General features: G+C 40.7%; 1 protein-coding gene across 3 annotated transcripts in view; it reads left to right on the top strand.

The window, feature by feature from the left end:
• The window catches only part of LOC126335371 (CBY1-interacting BAR domain-containing protein 1), a 219,290-nt gene that overhangs the window by 58,644 nt on the left and 139,421 nt on the right, over positions 1-21,225 (top strand). For all 3 annotated transcript variants that reach the window (XM_049998578.1, XM_049998577.1, XM_049998579.1), the window contains exon 3: positions 10,012-10,140. In XM_049998578.1, coding sequence (XP_049854535.1) covers positions 10,012-10,140 — 129 coding nt within the window. The remainder of the gene's footprint in view (positions 1-10,011; positions 10,141-21,225) is intronic.

The following is a 21,225-nucleotide window of genomic DNA, read 5'->3' as shown; positions in this document are numbered from 1 at the left end:
AGAATTGGAACACTGCAGTAGGAGGAAAGAATTGAAAACAGTGTTATGGGAGGATATGGACTTCATAGCAGGAATGAGAGAGGAGAAAGACTAGTATAATTCTACAGTAAACTTCAGTTGGCTATAGTGAATACACTGTTCAGAAAACACTAGAGGAAGAGGTATAACTGGAAAACGGCCTGGAAACACACAAACATGTGAGCTTCTTTAAATCATGCTGAGAGAGAGGTTCTGAAATAAGATACTGAATTATATGGTATATGCTACCCATAATCATATATACACTCAGACCACAATGTAGTAATGATGATGAGCATGCTGAAATATAAGAAAATCATCAGGAAGATTTGATGTGGAATGAAATGGGATACTGAGATACTGAGGAATGATGATGTTTGTTTGATGGTCACTGAATGACGAATACTACAGTAAGCAGCACTGTTGAAAAGGAATGGGCAGTCTCTAAAAAGGGTAATTACCGAAGCTAGGCAGAAAAAAATGGAATGATCATATAAAGTTGATCGTCGGTAAAGCAGATGCCAGACTGAGATTCATTGGAAGAATCCTAAGGAAATGCAATCCGACAACAAAGGAAGTAGGTTACAGTACGCTTGTTCGCCCAATGCTTGAATACTGCTCAGCAGTGTGGGATCCGCACCAGGTAGGGTTGATAGAGGAGATGGAGAAGATCCAACGGAGAGTGGCGCGCTTCGTTACAGGATCATTTAGTAATTGCGAAAGCGTTACGGAGTTGATAGATAAACTCCAGTGGAAGACTCTGCAGGAGAGACGCTCAGTAGCTCGGTACGGGCTTTTGTTAAAGTTTCGAGAACATACCTTCACCGAAGAGTCAAGCAGTATATTGCTCCCTCCTACGTATATCTCGCGAAGAGACCATGAGGATAAAATCAGAGAGATTAGAGCCCACACAGAAGCATACCGACAATCCTTCTTTCCACGTACAATACGAGACTGGAATAGAAGGGAGAACCGATAGAGGTACTCAGGGTACCCTCCGCCACACACCGTCAGGTGGCTTGCGGAGTGTGGATGTAGATGTAGATGTAAAAATGTAGGCATAAGGGAGGTAACTGTGAAGAAGCCTTAGGTAACAAAGAAATACTGATCAATGACAGAAGAAAGTACAAAAATGGTCAGGAAAAGGCAGAAATACAGAAATAGAAGTCTTTTAGGAATGAAACAGGAAGAAAGTGCAAGGAAACAAAGGCAAAATGGCCACAGGACACACGTGAAGAAATTGAAAAAGGATTGCTTGTTGGAAGAACAGATTCAGCATACAGAAAAGTTTGGAACAAAATAATTGAAAATAAGTCACTTTTTGAATACTGAAAGAACAATAATAATATCTGAAGGCCTGAAATTGTCTCAGTAAATTGAAAGTTCCAAAATCCAATGTCAATACACTAAACATGCCATAATCAAAGTTCAGAAGAGATGTGCAAAAGTATAAGTCCAGTGTACTGCTGGTGAAAAACACAGACAAATATTACGAAGTCCAATTGCTGATCACGGCGTCAGAGGCCATGTCTCTTCAGCGTAGAGGCCACAAATGATGTAGGTCCATAGCTGGCAGCTCCTGGAGGTAATGTTGATGTGGATGGTGTTGTTGTAGCTGCAGCTCCAGAGTAAGATCCTAATTGTAGGATGGTTTCACAGTTGGCACCTGGTCCATGAAACTTACTTAGAGTGAACTATTTGAGTGTAGTTCAGGCGCTGGTCTAAATACTGACCCAGCACCAAGACAGTACATATACTGCTTTTGGTCATGTGGTCCACAGAGGAGAAAGGGTCCGCAGAGCCAGTGACCTCTGGTTGCGCTTGGGTTGCCACATGGTGGCTGGGCGGAGTGTGGCCATACCTTATCTGTCGTCTGGAGAGCTGTCCTGTGCAAGGTCCATGCCCACCTAACCCATCTACATCTACATCTACATGGTTGCTCTGCAATTCACACTCAAGTGCCTGGCAGAGGGTTCATCGAACCATTTTCATACTACTTCTCTACCATTAAAATCTCGAATGGCGTTTGGGAAAAATGAACACCTAAATCTTTCCATTCGAGCTCTGATTTATCTTATTTTATATGATGATCATTTCTCCCTATGTAGGTGTGTCTCAACAAAATATTTTCGCATTCAGAAGAGAAAGTTGGTGATTGAAATTTTGTAAATAGATCTCATCGCAGAGAAAACTGCCTTTGTTTCAGTGACTGCCACCCCAACTCACGTATCATATCAGTGACACTCTCACCCCTATCGCATAATAACACAAAACGAGCTGCCCTTCTTTGCACTTTTTCGATGTCCTCTGTCAATACTACCTGCAAAGGATCCCATACCGCACAGCAGTATTCCAGCAGAGAATGGACAAGTGTAATCTAGGCTGACTCATTAGTGGGTTTGTCACATCTTCTAAGTGCTCTGCCAACAAAGGGCAGTCTTTGTTTTGCCTTCCCTGCAATATTATCTATATGGTCTTTCCAATTTAAGTTGCTCGTAATTGTAATACCTAGGTATTTAGTTGAATTGACAGCCCTTAGATTTGTATGATTTATCATATACCAAAGATTGATCAGATTTCTTTTAGTACCCATGTTGATGACCTCGCACTTTTCTGTGTTTAGTGCCAATTGCCACTTTTTGCACCATACAGAAATTCTCTCTAGATCATTTTGGAATTGGAATGTACAATCTGATGATTTTACTAGACAGTAAATTACAGCATCATCTGCAAACAATCTAAGGGGGCTGCTCAGATTATCACCTAGATCATTTACGTAAATCAAGAACAGCAGAGGGCCTATGATACTATCTTGCAGAATGCCAGATATCACTTCTGTTCTGCCCGATGATTTACTGTCTATCACTATGAACTGTGACCTCTCTGAGAGGAAATCACAAATCCAGTCACACAACTGAGACGATACTTCATATGCACACAATTTGATAATGGTTGCTTGTGAGGAATGATATCAAAAGCCTTCTGGAAATCTAGGAATATGGAATCGATCTGAGATCCCTTGTCGACAGCACTCATGACTTCACGGGAATAAAGAACAATATTTTCAGAATCTGTGTTGGTTATGTATCAATAAGTCATGTTTTTCAAGGTGATTCATAATGTTCGAGTACAGTACATGCTCCAAAATCCTACTGCAAATTGAGGTCAGTGATAGGGGTCTGTAATTCAATGGGTTACTCCTATTTCCTTTCTTGAATATTGGTATGACCTGTGCTACTTTCCAGTCTTTAGGAACAGACCTTTCATCAAGTGAGTGGTTGTATATGATTGCTAAGAAAGGCGCTATTTTGTCTGCATAGTTTGAAAGGAACCTGATTGGTACAGCATCTGGACCAGAAGACATGCCTTTCTTAAATGATTTGAGTTGTTTTGCAACACCTAAGATATCTACTTTTATGTCACTCATGCTAACAGCTGTTCTGGTTTTGAATTATGGAATATTTACTTTGTCTTTTTTCACGAAGGAATTACGAAAAACTGTATTTAGTACCTCCGCCTTAGTGGCACCATTATCAGTAACATTTCCATTGCTATTGCGTAGTGATGGTATTGACTGTTTCTTGCCACTGGTGTACTTCACATATGACCAGAATCTCTTTGGGTTTTTTACCATATTTCAAGACAGTGTTTCATTGTGGAAACTATTAAAAGTATTTCGCATTGACGTCCACACTAAATTTCGAGCTTCCGTGAAACTTAGCCAGTCTTGGGGATTTTGCGTTCTTCTGAATTTGGTATGCTTTTTTCGTTGCTTCTGCAACAGTGTTCTGACGTGTTTTGTGTACCATGTTGGATCAATCCTGTCTCTTATTGACTTATGCTGTATGAATCTATCTATTGCTGTTGATGCTGTATCTTTGAATTTGAGCCATATCTGGTGTACACTTACATTATTAGCTTGGAAGGAATGGAGACTCTCCCTTAGGAAGGCATCAAGTGAATTTGTATCTGCTTGTTTTAATATATATATATTTTCGTTTATTTTTAGTAGTTTTGGTTGATATGGTTTTGAGCCTCGCTACAATGACCTTTTCTCCACCAATCCCTGTATCCGTCATGATGCTCTCTATAAGATTAGGATTATTTGTGGCAAAGAGGTCAAGTGTGTTGTCGCAACCATTTACAATTTGTGTGGGCTCATGAACTAATTGTTCAGTGACTCTGAACATGTGTTTTTGCCAACAAATTGAGGGTAGATTGAAGTCTCCACCAGTTATAACGGTATGAGTGTGGTACATATTTGTAATGAGATTCAAGTTTTCTTTGAACCGTTCAGCTATTATATCATCTGAGTTGGGGAGTCAGTAGGAGCCAATTATTATTTTGGTATGGCTGTTGAGTATAACCTATACCCATAGTAATTTGCAGGAGCTATCTATTTCAACTTCAGTACAAGTTAAACTACTACCAGCAGACACAAATACACCACCACCTACTTCATTTATTCTACCATTTTTGAACACGGTTTGCGCCTCTGTAAACATTTTGGCAGAATTTATCTCTGGGTTTAGCCAGCTTTCTGTACCTATAACGATTTCAGCTTCAGTGCTTTCTATCAGCACTTGATGCTGTGGTACTTTTCCAACACAGCTACGACAGTTTACAACTACAGTACCGACAGTTGCTTGGTCGATTCTCATCAGTTCTTTGCCCTGCACCCTTTGAGACTAGAGCCCTTTCCGATCTCTCCCGAGACTGTCTAACCTAAAAAACTGCCCAGTTCAAGCCACACAGCTGCTGCTACCTGTGTAGCCACCTCCTGTGTATAGTGAACACCTGACCCGTTTAGTGGAACCCTAAACCCCACCACCCAATGGCGCAGGTCGAGGCATCTGCAGCCCACACTGTCGCAGAACTGTCTGAACCTCTGATTCAGACCCTCCACTCGGCTCTGTACCAAAGGTCCATATTGGTCTTGTCGACAATGCTGCAGATGGTTGGCTCTGTTTTCGTCTTGCTAGCATGACTGGCAGTCTTCACCAACTCAAATAGCTGCCGGAAACCAGAGAGAATTTCTCCCTATCCATAGCGGCACACGTCATTAGTGCCGACATGAGCCACCATCTTTGGCTTTCTTCCCGTCCTTAGCTACCATATCCCTAAGGGGCTCCATCACCTGCCTAACATTGGAGCTCCCAGTGACAAGCAATCCCACCCTCTACACTGTCCGGACCTCTCAGGAAGACCAGCCACTGCCGCAAAAGGCGAGGCCGCCCTTGCTAGCTCAGAAGTATTTTCAGCAGTGGGCAGTACCCCAAACCTGTTACGGAGGTGTAAGGTTACAGCCTTCCAGCCAGCACCAATTTTTGCCTTCTGCCCAGGGATTCGCAAACCTGCGACAGTTCGCCAGTCACCATCAGGCAAGTATCGACTGGCAGGGACGTCTGAATCTGAGGGCACAGTGTCATCAGAAATCCTAGGCGATGCTACAAGTTCCAGAGGCACCAAAGTGCTCGCCTTGGGTGTCCCAATGTCACCGCGGCCCAGGACAACAGCCTGGAGCCTGTCGACCATGGCCAGCACAGCTCCCAGCTGTTTACGGATGGTGACCAATTCCCCCTGAATCTGTACACAACAGACGCAGTCTCTATCCATCCCTAACAATTTTTGATCCTATCTTTTTTCTCACAAGGTGGTTAAAACAAACAGATGACTGACAACTATGGGAATTTACACTATACTGGTACTAAAATGCGATGCTACAACTCTCAAATACTGTAATAAGCCCGAAATTTGTGAATTAAACTATGAAAGTACCCAAAACTTGCAAAGAAATTAAGAATTAAACTATGAAACAAATAAGTGAGCTAAGAGTATGACTTGCTGCTGCCTGCTGCTCATCCAACGGCGGCAGGGAGCTCACTGTGTTGCTACAACTCTCAAATACTGTAATAAGCCCGAAATTTGTGAATTAAACTATGAAAGTACCCAAAACTTGCAAAGAAATTAAGAATTAAACTATGAAACAAATAAGTGAGCTAAGAGTATGACTTGCTGCTGCCTGCTGCTCATCCAACGGCGGCAGGGAGCTCACTGTGTTGTTGGTGCTGGCTGTGCAGGTGCAAAGCCTTTACACAGCATTCCCCGCCATGAAGGGGAGGAGAGCTGTTAGCATATCTGGTTGGGTCCTTACTGGTGGCTGGGAAGCTGAGGTCCACCTCCATTGGAGCTGGCACTGGTGTGGCATGTGGAGCAGCTGAGGGCCACTCCAGCAGGGAGCCAATTGCAGGCTGGAGCTGAGGCAAGGCAGTTGTCTCCAGGGTGGGTGTTCTGGATGACTCTGCGTCTGGAACGAAAGATGATGGTAGACTATAGGATCCAGGGAGAGGACGATGGTGAGGACACAGTTGTTTAAAGTGCTTATGGAGTACTGTGCTATCTGGAAGTGTTACCTTACAAGGTTCCTCACGCGAACATGCAGAGGGAATTGGTGGTGACTGGACTGCTGAGGGGAGGGGCGAGTGCTGGTGGGATGGATGATAGACAGTTGTGACTGATATGGTCAGCCATGAAGTTTTTAAGAGTCTCGTCCAAAGGGGGATAGCAGTGAAACTTGGATGGCTAGAATTTAAAAGTGTTTGGCTAGACCAATAGATGCAAGATGAGGCACAGTGTGTATCAGTGCTACACAATTTGCTTTGCAGAAAGTGGAGAATCCCATGGAAGTAAATTGAGGGTGGTTATCTGTGACACTTGTTTTTGGGAGCTTTGAATAGCCTGCCCTGTGAACATGCTAGACATTTGTGAGACATGGGGGGAGGGGGGGGGGGGCACTATCATCATATTTGTCGATTAACCCAGAGTATCCCAGGAAGGGCTCTTGAGAAATCCAGGTGTGCCCAAGACCAGAGGGCAGAAGTGTTTTCCAAGGCAGAGGAATGATGTGGAGGAATGCCCTGCTATAACAGCTGGGGCGTGAGGTACCCATATAGGTGACTGCAGTGCCCTTGCTTTGCCAATAGACAAGTTGGCCGGCCAGGCGCTTGGTAGGCACATTCCTGGCCAAAAGAAGTCTACTAGGGTCAAACATTGATTGTAATTTGAGAAAGACATTCCTATTTATGTACATTTGGAGCACAGCATTGAATGGAAGTGATTTGTGGACTGTAGGGAAACAGGGAAAGAAGAGAATCTTAAGTGTTAGAGATGTATTGCTGTAGAAGGATGATGAAATTATTTGAATTGATAATATAAGAAACCAGGAGGTTCTCTGCAGAATCAGGACAAGAGGAACATATGGAAGAAAATGACAAAAAGAAGGGACCATATGATATGACATTCGGGAATAACTTCTGTGGTACTTGAGGTAACAGAGAGAGTAAGATGTGAAGGGAAAGCTGGATACTGAAATATATCCAATAACTAGTTGTTACTCTGAAATGAAGAGGCTGACACAGTAGAGAGCTGCTAACAGGCCTTGTGAAATCAGCTAGAGGACTACCTCAACCTCCGCTAATTTCAAGTTGCCGCCTCTCATACCTCACCTGTCATTCAACAACATCTTTGCCTCTGTACTTCCGCCTCGACTGACATCTCTGCCCAAACTCTTTGCCTTTACATATGTCTGCTTGTGTCTGTATATGTGCGGATGGATATATGTGTGTGCGCGTGAGTGTATACCTGTCCTTTTCTCCCCCTAAGGTAAGTCTTTCCGCTCCCAGGATAGGGATGACACCTTACCCTCTCCCTTAAAACCCACATCCTTTCGTCTTTCCCTCTCCTTCCCTCTTTCCTGACGAAGCAACCTTAGGTTGTGTAAGCTCGAATTTTGTGTGTATTTATATATACTTTAATGAATCTTGATGTTTCTCATTAGATAAAATCCTGTAATTACTTTAAGAAATAATATACTCTGTTAAATAAACCACCTGTGGAAGTCAATCTAAGTATGTATTACTATAATGACAATACTATGAGAAGGATAGGTGCTACTCACCATGTAATGGAGATGCTGAGTTGCAGATAGGCACAACAAAAAGGCTGTCGAACAAAGCTTTTGGCCAAACAGGTTTTTATCACCAGGAATAGACAAAACACACACACACACACACACACACACACACACACACACACACACACACATACACACACACACTCACTCACTCACTCACTCACTGTTGTGGACACATGACTATAGTCTCTGGCAGACTGGCCTTGCCAGCCAGAGCCTGTAATCATGTGTGTGTGAGTTGTGTTTGTGTGAGTGCGTGTGTATGTCATCTAATACTGAGACCTGTTTGGTCGAAAGCTTTGTTTGACTGTCTTTTTGTTTTGCCTACTTTGACTCAGTATCTCCACTATGTATTGTGTAGCAACTATCCTTTTCATAATATTGTCATTATTCCATCCTGGATTTTCTAATGTATTAGTATAGTTATTCACATGTTCATAAGTAATCATAGACCCAATGAAGGCACAGCATATAATTGCAAAAGCAGTTGTATTTTTTAAAGTAAGGTAGACTAATAATAATGATAATAATAATAATAATAAACTGCTCAAAAAGAATTTTGCACCACCTGCATATTGTTAATGTGTGTGGGCATATATTTGAGGGAGTAATGAATTAAAGTGTAATAAAAATAAAACGAGTTTGTTCGAGATGCACATTATTACAAAGTTGTAAAATCAAAATCAGCTGTGGGTAGCATTCAGTACCATATTATTCCCTGTATATTGCAACATGCTTGGATCGTCCTTGACTTACTGCCCAAAAGGCAGTCAAGATAATGTTGCTGAAGCCTGTCCCACTGCTCTCATATGACTACTAGAGTGTGAGTGGGGTTTCTGCAATGATTCATCTCAAGCATGGTCAGTCGGGCCCATATCAGTAAATACTGCAGGCTATTCCAAGCATTCGAGTCCTACCTCCCAGAGGAAAGTGTTCACAAGGAGAGTGTGGCGTGCTTGTGCATTATCTTCTTGAAAGACAAAGCTTTCACTAAAATGTTTACTGTTGGGCTGCCTTGATACTGTACAGCCTAATTAATGTAGATAACGATGGGAGGTGTCCAATATCTATACACAATATCAGTCCTAAACATGAATGACCCATCTCCCTGAAGAATCTATGGGATTGTGTGCTGAAGAAGTGTGTTGGTACCTACTGACTTCACAGTCTTGTACAACAATCAACAAGTGTAAGACTGATCTGGCACTCATCATTAAAGAGAATTGGATGTCGCTGAGTAATTCCAGGTGTTCCCATGCATATCTTCTTCAGACATCCCAACCATAGGGGTTTGTACTGTTCTTTGTAGTGGAAGCCTAGAGGAGATGGAGATGGTTGCATACTGTCTGTATCATCACAATGCTCCCAGTTGCTGTCAAAAAGGTAATGTGCAGTTCTGTTGCATTCTCTCACGGCATATACAGACAATAATTTGTAGCTACCATTTGTCAGCTGATTTTGAATGCAGACTACCACCACAAGACAGATCTTCAACTTTTAGTGTCTCATAATAGTGACTGAATATTCAAATGATGTCATTTTAGTGCACACCATTTTGGATGGTGATGTCCAAAATTGTCAACCATTCCTGCTGCGAAGTGACTATGTGCAGTTGGTCTAAGTTTGAAATGACACTTTGAAGCATGCTGACAAACTGAGCACTGCACTTAAGCTGCACCATCCTGTCCATGGTTGTAGGCATGATTGCAGCATGTGACTGTACTGGACTGAGAAGACAGATTTACTTTTACTTCCATTACACAGGTGTTTGTATATAGCAATTTCCTGTGGTCAAAATAGTGTTGAGAAGCAGGTTTATGATTAAAAAACTCATACTATGCAACTTGTAGCAGTAATACAAAACTTGAACAGTTTCATTAGCTGTTTGTTTAGTGTTTACTTCTATTTTTGTAACAAATGACAGAGTCACACAGTCAGAATGTAGAAGGATCTACAAATAATTGGAGGAAAGTTATATTTGTTACTTATTTGGGACTTAAAATTGTGTATTATTGTTCCAGTGTGCGGAATAAAAATGATGATCTAGCGCAGTCATTACAGAATTATGCACAGTCTGAAAATGTCAACAAATCCCTGAAAAATGGTCTACTGGAGTTTTCACAGACGTTATCATTTGTAAGTGATTACAGGTATGTTATACATATTTACCCAATTACCTGCAGAGAAATTACATTTCAGCCTAAGACCTCAGAACATATGGATTCAGTGATGCTTTTGAGGAATAAGATATCTTACAGTTCAGAGATATCTCTCTTTTGTTAGTGGAAATCGACTGAAGTTGTGGATACAACAACCTGCAGCAGTTAATTTAACAACTGAAATTGAGACCACGGAATGTGATGTGTCTTGACATCCTTGTCTTTGAGCTCTTTGAACAGCCTGTTCATGGTACCTGTCTTAAGTGTATTTGTATTGCAGTGTCGTGTATTTGTGTAAATAAAATGGATCAATTCTGTTAAAACAGCATGTAAATGTTATTGTGCCCTGCAGTCAGGTGACTAGCGTGAGTTTTGGTGTTCTCGTGAAGATAAGTCATTTTAGATTAGAAAACATATAGTTTACTCCTGATTACATGGTGAATAGGTGTATTAGTGTGCCTTTTAAGTGTACCATTAAAGGTTTCATTTTTCTTTATGTAATATAGCAGAAAACGCAAAAAGATCATACAGTCGTATTTTCTGTTTACGTTTTGCTGCATCAAATCTATAGAATTTCGTTTAGTTATTCTTTGCTCTCTCCAGCAATTTAACTTAGTGTAACTCTTCATAATTTAACTAGCATTTCCGGAAAGTAGCGTAAAGTTAAAGTTGTTGTTTCAGAAACTTTGTGCTGTTGTTTTGTTTACACACAGTTGCGTATAGGCCAAATTTGTGGAACCATATTTTCGTGTTTATCTGTAATTTAACTGACTTATTCTTAATACACTATTATGTTTATCATGAGTGAAATGTGCTTGACTTGCCATAGAATTGTTAGGATGGGGCTTTGGTGTGATGGGTGCTGTAGTTTTTTCCATGTGGGTGACTGTAGTGGCCTGGGAATAGGGGAAGTAAATGAGACTCATCAGTGGTTTTGTAGGATTTGTAGTAGAGAGAGGAAGATACTAGAACAGGAGGGGAAAATTGCGACCCTTCAGGCTGAGTTAGACAAGGCCAGGGGTGATCCTGACAGGTTAAGGAGGGAAAAGGGTAAAGAGAGGTGGGAAGTGGCAACAGGCAACAGGAGGAAGAGGCCTAGAACTTTGTCTGACAGCTTCATGGTGAATGTAGAAAATGGATTTGACCTGTTGCTTTAGTTAGAAGCTGGTGAGCCTCAAGCAGTTGCAGGTGTAGACAGGGCACAACAAACTTTAAGCAGCAAATTGAAAAGTGAGAATGTAGGGAAATCAGTAAAGAGAAAGAAAGTGTTGTTGTTTGGTAGTTCCCATGGAAGAAGCCTTGGCTGACTTTTGCAGGATGAACTAGTATCAGAATACCAGGTCACCAATTTTTTTAAACCTAGTGCTGGTCTGAAGCAGATGACAGAGGATTTAGGATCACTTTGCAAATATTTCACTAAGGAAGACACCATGGTTATAGTGGGTGGGGCAGGTAATAGTATTGACAGAGATCCTGGGTACAGTATAGAGTGTGACCTGGCAAAGATTTCATCAGCATCAAAACATACTAGTGTTGAGTTTGTATCTGTTCCTGGGTGCCATGACTGACCTCATTTGAACTCTTCTGTCAAGAGAGTTAATTTGGAGTTGGAACAGCTGCTTATGTCAGGCGCAGGGTCACACATTGGTGTGGTTCCTGTTGATTCTCTCAATAGGTGGGATTATACTAGGCATGGCCTTCACCTCAACATGAAGGGGAAGGGTAAACTGGCTGGGAAAATACCAGGAAAGTTAAAGGGAGGAGGCGCTATCATGAGTGATAAAATACCAGTGGTTATAGGGTTCAGAAAAGACCCTTTTAGGGTAGCGAGGACAGAAAGAAACAAAATTTTAAGAGAGGTTAGGGCTGAAACAAACCTTCAGTTTGAGAAAGAAACCAAAAAACTTAATTCTAGCTTATTACATCAGCATAAACAGCTATTGGTTAAGAATTTTCAACAGTCAGCAGATATTTTAACTCTACCCAGTTTTAACTTAGTTAATGTGAAATATCAGCTATCTTTATTGCATCAAAATATTCAAGGACTGAGAAATAAAATTAATGAATTAAATATCTGCATAGATGAATTAGAGTCTTCAAAGCCAGCTGACATAATCTGCCTCTCTGAACATCATGTGACCGCTGGTATAGATCAGAAATGGAGAAAGGAGGAGTTGCCCCATTCATCAGGAACCGTCATAAATTTAAGAACATAGACATTCATAAATTTTGCATAGAACAGCATATGGAAGCATGTGCAACAGAAGTAGAGTTTCACAAAAAATCCTTCATAATATGAAGTGTATATCGAGCACCTGCAGGTAACTTTAATCTGTTTGTAAACCACCTTGAAGCTGTACTGGCCCATTTAACAACCAAAAACAAAGAAATAGTGTTTGCTGGTGATTTGAATATAGATTTCTTTAAAGACTCTCCCAATAAGAACTTATTTGAGTTAGTAACAATATCATTCAACTTAATCCCCACTGTAAAGTTCCCCACTAGGGAAGTCAATTGCTTACAAACAGCCATTGATAATATCTTTATAGAAAAGTCCAATGAACAAAATTATATTACAAAACCAATAGCCAATGGCCTCTCAGCCCATGACATGCAGTTCCTTCTGTTAAATGTTAAAACTGAACAGGATATAAAATCTGTTAAATCTGACCTCAAGAGGGTAATCAATAAGCCAAAAATTGATTATTTTAGGACACTCCTCAGAGACATTCACTGGACTGATGTTTACAGTGCTTATAGCATGAATGAAAAATATAACACTTTTGCTAATAAAGTGCTTACCGTATTTGAACACTGTTTTCCCCCAAAACTTACCAAGGTTAGAGCAAAGTCTACAAAGAAGCCATGGTTTACTCAAGAAATAGGGGTTTCTTGTAAAACAAAAAGAAAGCTGTATCTGTCAATCCGAAAACAGTTCCGATGTTGATGCTGTAGCACATTACAAGAAATACTGCAAAATATTAAAGCCTGTAATATGGCCATCAAAGCAATTATATTACAAGCAAAAGATAGTCATATCAGATAACAAAATAAAGACAATATGGGATATAGTGAAGGCGCCATCCAACTGGGAACTAATTACATGTGGGGACCCAAAAGGTTCCATTCTAGGGCCTTACCTTTTCTTGTATATATCAAAGACCTTTCATCAGTAACATTACCAGAAGCCAAGTTCGTTTTGTTTGCCGCTGATACAAACATTGCAATTAATAGCAAATCAAGTGCAGTCTTAGAAAGGTCAGCTAATAAAATATTTGTGAACATTAATCACTGGTTCCTAGCCAATTCTTTGTCACTAAACTTTAAAAAAAAAATACACTACATGTAGTTCAGAACTTGTAAGGGGAGTCCCATGAATATATGCCTAACATACGATGACAAGCAGATAGAAGACGTGGACAGTGCTAAATTCTTGGGATTCCAGCTTGGTAATAAATTCAACTGGGAGGAGCACACCACAGAACTGCTGAAGCGTCTTAACAAATCTCTATTAGCAATGCGAATTGTGTCAGAAAATGAAAAAGTTGGCATACTATGCTTACTTTCATTCCATTATACCATATGGAATTATTTTTTTGGGTAATTCATCAAGCTGAGCTAAAGTTTTCTGGGCACAAAAACGTGCAGTAAGATGGTGGTGGTGGTTAGTGTTTAACGTCCTGTCGACAACGAGGTCATTAGAGACGGAGCACAAGCTCGGTGTAGGGAAGGATTGGGAAGGAAATCAGCCGTGCCCTTTCAAAGGAACCATCCCGGCATTTGCCTGAAACAATTTAGGGAAATCACGGAAAACCTAAATCAGGATGGCTGGAGACGGGATTGAACCGTCGTCTTCCCGAATGCGAGTCCAGTGTGCTAACCACTGTGCCACCTCGCTTGGTCGTGCTTTAAGATTTGTATGTGGTGTGAACTCAAGAACATCCTGCAGAAGCCTGTTTAGAGAACTAGGGATACTAACTACTGCTTACCAATATATTTATTCCTTAATGAAATTTGTCATTAAAAATATATCACTTTTTCAAACCAACAGCTCAATTCATGGAACGAATACTAGAAATAAGAATAATCTTCACAAGGCTTTAAAGTCACCTAATCTTATACAAAAAGGTGTGCATTATTCAGGAACAAACATTTTCAATAACTCGCCAGCAGCCGTAGGAAGCTTAACAACCAATGGAATTCAGTTTAAGAGAATCCAAAAGGATTTATTGTTGGCCAACTCCTTCTACTCCATTGATGAATTTCTCAGTAGAACCAACTGAAAGAAACTTCCACATGGGAAAAATATATTAAAAACAAAGATTCCAAGATTTACCAAGCGGGAAAGCGCCGGTAGGTAGGCACAATAAATAAAACACACAAACACACACACACAGAATTTCGAGCTTTCGCAACCGGCGGCTGCTTCGTCAGGAAAGAGGGAAGGAAAAGGAAAGATGAAAGGATGTGGGTTTTAAGGGAGAGGGTAAGGAGTCATTCCAATACCGGGAGTGGAAAGACTTCCCTTAATAATAGAGGGAAACATTCCACATTGAAAAAATAAATCTAAAAACAAAGATGATGTGACTTACCAAACAAAAGTGCTGGCAGGTCGATAGACACACAAACAAACACGAACATACACACAAATTCTAGCTTTCGCAACCAACGATTGCTTCTTCAGAAAAGAGCGAAGGAGAGGGAAAGACGAAAGGATGTGGGTTTTAAGGGAGAGGGTAAGGATTCATTCCAATACCGGGGGCGGAAAGACTTACCTTAGGGGGAAAAAAGGACAGCTGTACATTCGCACACACACATATATCCATCCGCACATATACAGACACAAGCAGACATTTGTAAAGGCAAAGAGTTCGAGCAGAGATGTCAGTCGAGACGGAAGTACAGAGGCAAAGAAGTTGTTGAAAGACAGGTGAGGTACGAGGGGCGGCAACTTGAAATTAGCGGAGGTTGAGGCCTGGCGGATATCGAGAAGAGAGGATATACTGAAGGTCAAGTTCCCATCTCCGGGGTTCTGACAGGTTGGTGTTAGTGGCAAGTATCCAGATAACTCGGACGGTGTAACACTGTGCCAAGCAGACATATTTAAAGGCAAAGAGTGTCTGCTTGTGTCTGTATATGTACGGATGGATATGTGTGTGTGTGTGTGTGTGTGTGTGTGTGTGCGAGTATATACCTATCCTTTTTTCCCACTAAGGTAAGTCTTTCCGCTCCCGGGATTGGAATGACTCCTTACCATCTCCCTTAAAACCCACATCCTTTCATCTTTCCTTCTCCTTCCCTCTTCCCTGACGAAGCAACCGCCGGTTGCGAAAGCTTGAAATTTTGTGTGTGTGTTTGTATGTTGTTTTATTGTGCCTGTCTACCTGCGCTTTCCCGCTTGGTAAGTCTTGGAATCTTTGTTTTTAATGTATTTTTCCCATGTGGAATGAATAAAATAGAATAAAATAGAATTAAATAAAATAGAATAAAATAGAAAGAAACATTCCACATGGGAAAAATATATTAAAAACAAAGATTCCATGACTTACCAAGCGGGAAAGCACTGGTAGATAGGCACAATAAAAAAACACACAAAATTTCAAGCTTTCGCAACCCACGGTTGCTTCCTCAGGAAAGAGGGAAGGAGAGGGAAAGATGAAAGGATGTGGGTTTTAAGGGAGGGGGTAAGGAGTCATTCCAATCCCGGGAGCGGAAAGACTTACCTTAGGGGGAAAAAAGGATAGGTATACACTCGCACACACACACATATCCATCCACGTATATACAGACACAAGCTTTCCCTCTCCTTCCCTCTTTCCTGATGAAGCAGCCGTGGGTTGCGAAAGCTCAAAATTTTGTGTGTGTGTTTGTGTGTGTTTTTATTGTGCCTATCTATCAGCGCTTTCCCGCTTGGTAAGTCATGGAATCTTTGTTTTTAAAGTACAATATAACTTCTCCACAATTTCAGTGCAGTGACGTGTTCATTGTAAATAAGTGTGTGTGTGTGTGTGTGTGTGTGTGTGTGTGTGTGTGTGTGTGTAAGTACAATCTAACTTCCGCGCCAGTTCAGTAATGTGTTCATTTTAAATAGGTATTATAGTAGTTGTATTACACGTTAATTACCTCATAAATAAATAAAAAACCTTTTTTAATTTTAAATTCAGTGCATTAGTATTTGTAGAATGATTCTTTCATATAGCGTTCATTAAAAAAATGACAACCATGCCACTTGGGACCTGTGGAATGGTACCTTAGCTTATTTGTTTGAGTTGTAAATATTTGTCATGCATTGTTGTTTTTTTGACATGTGCTACATCCTGGAGGACCTCCTCACTACGGATCAATTGGAATGAAAGTAAATCTAATCTACTCACCTGCCTGAGAAATTTCCCACACTGGTGATCAACAACTGCTGTATGTAAGAGCACAAGAACAAGTGAACACCTTAGCTTTTGACACCTTGCAGATTTATTACTTATTGTTCTTTGAATTCTGTTAAACATAACATAGATGCTGCAATCTGAAACATTTGGCACTTAAATATATGCTACTCTATCCTGTGCAAGCCTCTTCATATCCAAGTAACTACTGGAACCTGTATACTTCTAAATCTGCTTACTATATTCATCTCTTGGTCTCCCTCTATGATTTTTACCCTCCATGCTTTGACCAAGTACTAAATTGGTGATCTCTTGTGGTCTCAGAATGTGTCCTACCAACTGATCCCTTCTTCTACTCAAGTTGTGCCACAAACTCCTCTTCTCCCCAGTTCTACTCAGTACCTTTTCATTAGTTATGTGATCTACCCATTTAATCTTCAGCATTCTTGTGTAGCACCACATTTCAAAAGCTTCTATTCTCTTTTTGTCTAAACTGTTTATTGTCCATGTTTCATTTCCTACACTCCATACTAATACTTTCAAGAAAGACTTCCTGATACTTAAATCTATACTCAATGTTAATGAAAGTTCTCTTCTCCAGAAACACTTTTCTAACCATCGCGAGTCTACATTTTATATCCTCTCTACTTCGACCATCATCACTTATTTTGCTGCCCAAATAGCAAAACTCACATAATCCTTTAAGTGCCCCATTTCCTAATCTAATTCCCTCAGCCTCATCTGATGTAATTCGAGTACATTCCATTATCCTCAATTTACTTTTGCCAATGTTCATCCTATATTCTCCTTTGAAGACTCCGCCCATTCTGTTCAACTGTTATTCCAAGTCCTTTGCTGTCTCTGGCAAAGTTGCAATGTCATTGGCAAACCTCAAAGCTTTTATTTCTTCTCCCTGGACATTAGATTGTAATCCAAATTTTTCATTCGTTTCCTTGACTGCTCGCTCAGTATACAGATTGAATAACATCTGGGATAGGCTACTATCATGTCTCACTCCCTTCTAGACCGCTGCTTCCCTTTCCAGCTCCTCGTCTATTATAACTGCCATCTGTTTTCTGTACAGCATTGTCAAAGGCTTTTTGCAAGTCTACAAATGCTAAAAACATAGATTTGTATTTCCTTAACCTATCTTCTAAGGTAAGTCATAGGGTCAGTATTGTGTCACGTGTTCGAACATTTCTATGGAATCCAAACTCATCTTCCCCGAGATCGGACTGGAATTATTATATTCTTCTTGAGGTCTTAGGGTATTTCACCTGTCTCATACATCTTGCCTACCACATGGAAGTGTTTTGTCATGGCTGGCTCTCCCGAGGCTAACAGTAATTCTAACACAATGCTGTCTATTCCTGGGGCCTTGTTTCGACTTAGGTTTTCAGTGCCCTGCCAGATTCCTCATGCAGTATAATATCTCCCATCTCATCTTCATGTATGTCCTCTTCCATTTTCTTAATATCACCCTCAAATACATTTCCCATGTATAGACTCTCTATATACTACTTCAACTTTCCTGCTTTCCCTTCTTTGCCTAGGACTGGTTTTCCGTCTGAGTTCTTGATATTCATACAGGTGGTTCTCTTTTCTCCAAAGGTCTCTCTAATTTTCCTGTAGGCACAGCATCTATCTTACCCTTATTGATATGTACTTCTAAATCCTTGTATTTGTCATCTAGCCATTACTGCCTAGCCATTTTTCACTTCTTGTCGATCTCATTTTTGAGAAGTTTGTATTCCTTTTCACCTGCTTCATTGACTGCATTTTTATATTTTCTCCTTTCATCAGTTGAATTCAATATCTTTGCTATTACCCAAGGATTTCTACTAGCCATAGTATTTTTACCTACTTGCTCCTCTGTGCCTTCACTATTTCATCTCTCAAAGCTGCCCATTCTTGTTCAGTTGTTCTTTCCCCTGTTCTTCTCAATCATTCCCAAATGCCCCCTTCCCCCTCCCCCAACCATCTATAACCCCTGGTTCTTTCAGTTTATCCAGGTCCCATCTTCTTAAATTCCTGTCTTTTTGCAGTTTCTTCAATTTTAATCTACAGTTCATAACCAATAAATTGTGGTCAGAGTCCACATCTGCCCCTGGAAATGTTTTATAACTTAAAACCTGGTTACAAACCTCTGTTTAACCTGTATATAAGCAATCTCGAACCTTCTAGTGTCTCCAGATCTCTTGTGTGTATACAGATTTCTTTCAAGATAACCATCTTTCAAGACTCTTACACCAAGTGTTAGCTATAATTAAATTATAATCTGTGCAAAATTCTACCAAGCAGCTTCCTCCTTCATGCCTTTCCCCAGTCTATATTCACATATGAATTTTGCTTCTTTTTCCTACTAGTGAATTTCAGTCCCCAATGACTATTAAATTTTTGTCTTCCTTAACTATTGAATAATTTCTGTTATTTCATCATACATTTCTTCATTCAGCTGCAGAGCTAGTTGGAATGTAAACTTGTTCTACTGTGATGGGTGTCGGCTTTGTGTCTATCTTGGCTACAATAATGTGTTCACTATGCTGTTTGTAGTACCTTCTACGCATTTCTATTTTTTAGTCATTATTAAACCTACTCCTCCATTACCCCTATTTGATTTTGTATTTGCCGGCCACTGTGGCCGAGCGGTTCTAGGCACCTCAGTCTGGAAACGCGTGACTGCTACGGTCGCAGGGTTGAATCTTGCCTCGGGCATGGATGCATGTGCTGTCATTAGGTTGATTATTTGTAACCCTGTATTCACCTGACCCGATGTCCTAGTCCTCCTGCCATCAAACTTCACTAATTCACACTATATTTAACTTTAACCTATCCATTTCCCTTTTTAAATTTTCTAACCTACCTACCCAATTAAGGGATCTGACATTTCATGCTCAGGTCCATAGAACACCAGTTTTGTTACTCCTGATAGTGACAGCCTCCTGAGTAGACCCCGCCTGGGGATTGGTTTGGGGGACTATTTTACCTCCGAAATATTTTACCTAAGAAGATGCCATCATCATTTAACCATACAGTAGAGCTGAATGCCCTCAAGAAAAATTATGGTTATAGTTTCTCCTAGAACCCTTTCACAGTACCAGCACAGCAAAGCCATTTCGGTTGATGTTACAAGGCCGTCAGTCAATTCTTCCAGACTGTTGCCCCTGCGATTACCGAAAAGGCTTCTGCCCCTCTTCAGGGACCACACATTTGTCTGTCTTCTCAACAGATACCCGTCCGTTGTGGTTGCATCTGCTGTAGGGCTATCTGTATCGCTGAGGCCCACAAGCCTCCCCACCAATGGCAAGGCCCATGGTTGATGGTGGGTAGAGCCGTCCAGTATTAATAGCAGAAACAGTTGGGGCGTTATTACTAAACACACACTAAAATCTCAACCCTCCCTCCATGAACCGTGGACCTTGCCGTTGGTGAGGAGGCTTGTGTGCCTTTAGCAATACAGATTGCCGTACTGTAGGTGCAACCACAATGGAGGGGAATCTGTTGAGAGGCCAGAAAAATGTGTGGTTCTTGAAGAGGGGCAACAGTCTGAATGATTGACTGATCTGGCCTTGTAACAATAACCAAAACAGCCTTGCTGTGCTACTACTGCGAATGGCTGAAAGCAAGGGGAAACTATGGCTGTAATTTTTCCCGAGGGCATGCAGCTTTACTGTATGATTAAATGATGATGGTGTCCTCTTGGGTAAAATATTCCGGAGGTAAAATAATTCCCCATTCGGATCTCTGGGCAGGGACTACTCAAGAGGATGTCGTTATCAGGTGAAAGAAAACTGGCGTTCTATGGATCGGAGCGTGGAATGTCATATCCCTTAATTGGGCAGGTAGGTAAGAAAATTTAAAAAAGGGAAATGGATAGGTTAAAGTTAGATATAGTGGGAATTACTGAAGTTTGGTGGCAGGAGGAACAAGACTTCTGGTCAGGTGACTACAGGGTTATAAACACAAAATTAAATAGGGGTAATGCAAGAGTAGGTTTAATAATGAATAAGAAAATAGGAATGCAGGTAAGCTACTATAAACAGCATAGTGAACGCATTATTGTGGCCAAGATAGATACGAAGCCCACACATACTACAGTAGTACAAGTTTATATGCCAACTAGCTCTGCAGATGACGAAGAAATTGAAGAAATGTATGATCAAATAAAAGAAATTATTCAGATAGTGAAGGGTGACGAAAATTTAATAGTCATGGGTGACTGGAATTCGGTAGTAAGAAAAGGGAGAGAAGGAAATGTAGTAGGTGAATATGGACTGGGGCAAAGAAATGAAAGAGGAAGCCGCCTGGTAGAATTTTGCACACAGCACAACTTAATCATAGCTAACCCTTGGTTCAAGAATCAGAAAAGAAGGCAGTATACATGGAAGAAGCCTGGATATACTGACAGTTTTCAGATAGATTATATAAGGGTAAGACATAGATTTAGGAACCAGGTTTTAAATTGTAAGACATTTCCAGGGACAGATGTGGACTCTGACCACAATCTATTGGTTATGACCTGTAGATTAAAAATGAAGTAGGACTAGTAGAAAGCCTTGGGTGACAGAAGAAATATTGAATTTAATTGATGAAAGGAGAAAATATAAAAATGCTGTAAATGAAGCAGCCAAAAAGGAATACAGACGTCTCAAAAATGAGATCAACAGGAAGTGCAGAATGGCTAAGCAGGGATGGC

The sequence above is a fragment of the Schistocerca gregaria genome, chromosome 2, assembly GCF_023897955.1.
Source record: "Schistocerca gregaria isolate iqSchGreg1 chromosome 2, iqSchGreg1.2, whole genome shotgun sequence".
NCBI classification, from domain to species: Eukaryota; Metazoa; Arthropoda; class Insecta; order Orthoptera; family Acrididae; genus Schistocerca; species Schistocerca gregaria.
The sequence above is the reverse complement of the archived record's forward strand: the minus strand, read 5'-3'. Positions and strand labels throughout refer to the sequence as shown.